Source organism: Gavialis gangeticus, unplaced genomic scaffold, assembly GCF_001723915.1.
Source record: "Gavialis gangeticus isolate Ggan-Ray unplaced genomic scaffold, GavGan_comp1, whole genome shotgun sequence".
In the NCBI taxonomy this organism is placed as follows: Eukaryota; Metazoa; Chordata; order Crocodylia; family Gavialidae; genus Gavialis; species Gavialis gangeticus.
The window spans coordinates 430,289-435,136 of NW_017729015.1; the positions used below are offsets into that span (position 1 = coordinate 430,289).

At 49.3% G+C, this 4,848-nt stretch overlaps 1 protein-coding gene across 1 annotated transcript in view; it reads right to left on the reverse strand.

Annotated features, from left to right (window-relative positions):
• Window positions 1-4,848, reverse strand: part of PPP1R8 (protein phosphatase 1 regulatory subunit 8) — a 55,764-nt gene that overhangs the window by 8,571 nt on the left and 42,345 nt on the right. Inside the window, exons 3-4 of the mRNA XM_019512112.1 lie at window positions 3,275-3,428; window positions 1,285-1,505 (exon numbers count right to left, since the gene is read on the reverse strand). Coding sequence (XP_019367657.1) covers window positions 1,285-1,505; window positions 3,275-3,428 — 375 coding nt within the window. The remainder of the gene's footprint in view (window positions 1-1,284; window positions 1,506-3,274; window positions 3,429-4,848) is intronic.

Here is a 4,848-nt window from a genome sequence, read left to right on the forward strand (position 1 = left end):
CAAATGCCTCTTAAACAACCTTCAAGACCAGGAAATGTACAGACCTAATATCACTAACTAAAGGACAAGAATATCATCCATCTAGAACAGGAGTGGGCAAAATATGCCCTGTGGGCCACATACAGCCTGCTAACCAACTGGATGTGACCCGCAGCTGGGCACCTGTGCCATATTCCTGCCTGTGCCCACTGGCCCAAGCCCTAACCAGCATGTGCAGCTTCTGGTGCAGCTGCTCCCGGTGCTGCTCTGCTCCCCTTGCCTCTGGCAGGAAATGCCCAGCCAAAGCTTCCCCTCTGTCCACCTGGAGCAGTGCAGCAGGGGCAGGAGTGGGAGGAGGAGCTGCCGCTGGAGGCAAGGGGAGCAGAACAGCACCTGGCCAGCTGCAGCTGCAGCTGCACCAGGAACTGCCATGCTGCAAGCTAAGTGTGGTGACCTGGGCACAGGCTGGCAGGGCTGTTCTGTTCCTCTTGCCTCCATTGATGGCTCCTCCTCTTGCTCCTGCCTCTGCCCCTCTGAGTAGAGGGGGAGGTTCAGACGGGAAGCTCTTGCCTCAGTGCATGGGGCTCCAGCTTCAGTTCCTGGCTGCCTTCCACCCACTCTGCCCACCCAATGTGAAGAGCAACTGCTCTGCTCCCCTCACCTCCATTCTGCCCCCTGTTGCACTGCTATGGGTGGGCAGGTGGGAGAAACTACAGCCAGGTGGCTCACGCTGAAGGTGAGGGGAGCAGAGCAGCATCCAGCTGGCTGCAGCTGCACCAGGAATAGACCCACCAGAAGCTGTGCACAGGCCAGGCCCAGGCCAGGGGGTCCGCAGTGTGGGCTGCCCCAGGTAGGGCTCAACCCCACGTGGAGCACCGTGAAAACAGCCAGACCCCGCCACCCAGGCAAGCTCTGGTGCACGTGCCCCCTGCCTCCCGATCCCTCCCCTCCCCTCACATCTGGCTGGCTCCCAGGACCTAATGCCCAGGCAGCTCCTCCCTCCCCACAACAACATGCCTCTCACTCCCATACACACCCCACCACAGGGCAGGAGCAGGCAGGGAGCAGACCGCAGTTCAGCCTGGGCCCCTGCCCTGAGCTGTCACCACCCTGCGACCTAGCTCAGTGATCTTGGCTTCACCTACCCTACTCCTAAAAACAGCTCCCTGCCCACCCAAAGCCCCACAAAGGTGGTGACAGCTGAGCATAACCTTCCTGTGACAGCTCAGCATAACTCCATACACGGCCCTTGGGCCCAAATAACTGCCCACCCGATCTAGAATCTCAATATTCTGCAGTGCTCACATCAAGCTCTGTCTCTTCCTCTGGCAGGCCCAGCAAGCCTTTGAGCTCCTCATCTTCACCGCCCATCTTCTCATCTCCTTTAACTGCTGATGGCAGCGTCTGAGGCTTCTCTCGCAGAGTGTATGCTCGTGTAGAGGCACCAAATGAAACCGTGGAGTCAATGGGAATCTGCTGGGGTTTGTGAGGTTCCAAACGTATATGACCCAAGAATGTACCATGTGCTGAAGAGAACATCAGAATGGAAAAGAAACAGTTGGTTAGCTGTCACTGACGTGTCTGGGATTTCCAACATTCCAGCTTAGCTATCGAGAAATTCAGCACCTGTGCCTTGAGTTGTGTGTCACTGAGGTAACTTCATACAGCAAACTCTTTCATTCAAGCACTGGACAAACACCCAGACTCTGAAGTGTCAGCTCTTCCCAACAAGTCAGGAGTAGAAGTGACAAGTGCCATTCCATTTCAGGATTCCTTTAACTTCTACGGTAACCCACCTATATCCACCCTTTTCATAGAGAACAGACCTCCCCTGGGCTCCACCTTTTGGAAAACTGCCCTACTGAATGGTAATGCCCTTTCAATGAGAATTATGAAGAAACTTCTGATGTAGTTAAGAAGGAAACCAGGAAACTTCTTCCTCTCCTTCAACTACTCCAGAGCCTAGAAAATTGTGCATTTCATGCCAGATGAGAAAGGGGTCACATGAGTAATACAAGCCTGCGCTCGGGGCCTGCGCTGTTCAATTTCTTCATCAGCGATCTAGATGATGGGGTGGAAAGTAACCTGTTTAAATTCGCTGATGACACCAAAATTTGGGGGGAGGTGAGCACGCTAGCAGGGAGTGAGAGATTGCAGAAGGATCTGGATAGGTTACAGGGGTGGGCTAACAGGAACAGGATGCGTTTCAATACGGACAAGTGCAGGGTGCTGCACTTGGGCAGTAGGAACCAGCAGCACACTTACACAATGGGGAACTCCCTACTTGAGAGCACGGAGGCAGAAAGGGATCTTGGAGTCATTATTGACTCCAAGATGAACATGGGCCGACAATGCGAGGTCATGGTTGGCAGGGCTAACCGGACCTTGTCGTGCATCCACAGGTGCATCTCGAGTAGAGCCAAGGAGGTGATCCTCCCCCTCTACGCGACGCTGGTCAGGCCACAGCTGGAGTATTGTGTCCAGTTCTGTGCGCCCCATTTCAAGAGGGATGTGGACAATATGGAGAGGGTCCAGAGGAGGGCCACCCGCATGATCCGGGGACAACAGGGCAGACCCTACAGTGAGAGACTGCGGGACCTGAACCTATTCAGCCTCCACAAGAGAAGGCTGAGGGGGGACCTGGTGACCGTCTATAGACTCACTAGGGGGGACCAGAAGGGTTTGGGGGAGACGCTGTTTCCCCTAGCGCCCGCTGGCATAACAAGGAGTAATGGGCACAAGTTGATGGAGAGGAGGTATAGATTGGACATCCGCAAAAACTACTTCACAGTTAGGGCGGCTAGGAGCTGGAACCAACTTCCAAGGGAAGTGGTGCTGGCCCCTACCCTGGGGGTCTTTAAGAAGAGGCTGGATGCCTACCTGGCTGGACTCATTTGAGTCCCTTTCTTGTTTTGGGGTTTTGTTGTTCTCCCGCCCTGGCGGGGGGTCAGGCTAGAAGATCTACTAGGTCCCTTCCGACCCTAAATCTATGAAACTATGAAATTATTCAGACCCAGCTGAATATATAAGCATTATCCAGCCCCAGCCTGACCTAGCCTCAGGATGCTGATCCAGATTGTCATCACCTAGCACCTGGTATGTGCAAATGGAAAATACCATGGCTCTGTGGACACTCAAGAATGTTTTGGTACTCGGATATAAAATTTCTACTGAGTGACAAGATTTCTGTCATTCAATCTTCTTTCACACACAAACATTCTTCAGAAGATCTTTGAAATCCAACTTACAAACAAACCACCCCACACTGTCCCTGGTTAAACTTTAAGTTACTTACTGCTGTTAAGATCTATGAGGAAAACCCTTTTAAGATGTTTGTGATAGACCAAAGCAGCATGGACCCGAGAGCAGGACTGGTGATCAATGGTAAAATCGCACAGATCAGGGTTTCTCCCAAACAGATAATACTTCTTCTCATCAATGATCAGTTTCTGAGGTAGAATATCAAATAAATAGCAGCATTACCTTATCAGATGCATGCAGTCTCCCCGATCTTCCTAAAAACAGACTTGAGAAAATAAAGCAAACAAAGGAAAACCCACCCTAATCAGACAATCTTTAATAACCTAGTAGAAAAATATTATACACTGAATAATACATGGACACTATAAACTAAAGCCTGTTTGGTATTTCAATTTTGTCTTGAATTTATTAAACAACTCAAACACCATCCTATGTAGAACCTCAGCAACTAAAGATGAAAGAAATTTACTGACTCTGCTATAAGCTCTGGCCTTGTAAACAGAGATTTCAGCATAGATTTATGTCTCCATTTTCACCCACAGCATCCTGTAGCTAGCTACTCCAACTAGCTGGTTTATCCTAGTACTGGTCTATTCTAGAAATCATTTGAGCTTTCTTCTTCTTAATTAATTCTAGTTCCATGGTGTAAATGTGAATAAAGTCTTATTTCAGTGGCTTAAAGTTGGGTATTTGAGAAACCCCCTTTACATAAATCCTAAAAAACCCACAAAGAAACAAATTCCAAGATTCAATACCCTAATGTCCACAGAGCACACTTCCATTAACAAGTGGCACCAGCATAAGAACTTCTCTGTTGCCAAATACTGTAATTTGGAAATGCTAAACAGTAGGGGTGCACTGATAGAGATTTTGGGGGTTGATATCAATAATCGATATTTAAGGAGGCACCATGGGCCCCACGCCTCCACCCCCTGGAGTTGTCAGCTTCTTGCACCTCACTGCTGATCTCTAGCCCCTCTGCAGAAGGGTGAGCACAGATGTGGTAGAGTAGCAGGCTCTGCAGTGGCAGGAAACACTGCAGTGAGGATGGGCAGAACAGTGCATCTCTGTACCACTGGCTTCCCCATGCCACATTAAGCTTTTGCAGGCCATACTGGATCGTTTTGCAGGCTGCATCCAGTCTGCAGGCCATAGGTCGCGACTTCTGCTTTAGGGGATTTTTTCAAATTTCAGTAAATCATCCCTCCTAACCACAGAATGTTTCAAGGTGATGGCATCCTAAAGGGAGTAAGTTAATATCATGTTGTGTGCAAAGCAGCATCTTAATTTATGAGATCTCAGCTGGGCAGCTCTTAGCTTTCTACTGAATTTGAGTCTCATATGCCAAACACTTAACACTGCAATTCATCTGCAAAAATGTTATCATTTTTTGTAAGTCAAGTTGTTCCTAGAATCATTCCTTAATATAGGAATATAAAACTGGAGAAGGCTTAATCCTTCATCCCACTCCCCCACTCCCGCTCTTAAATTCCTCTTTTTGCTCTCCAGATTGCCAGTTTCATTATTAACGACAGTGCCTGCAACATAACCATGGTTCCAGGTGCAATCATATCCTAAAGTCCTATAGTTGCAGTGGGAAGAAACAGG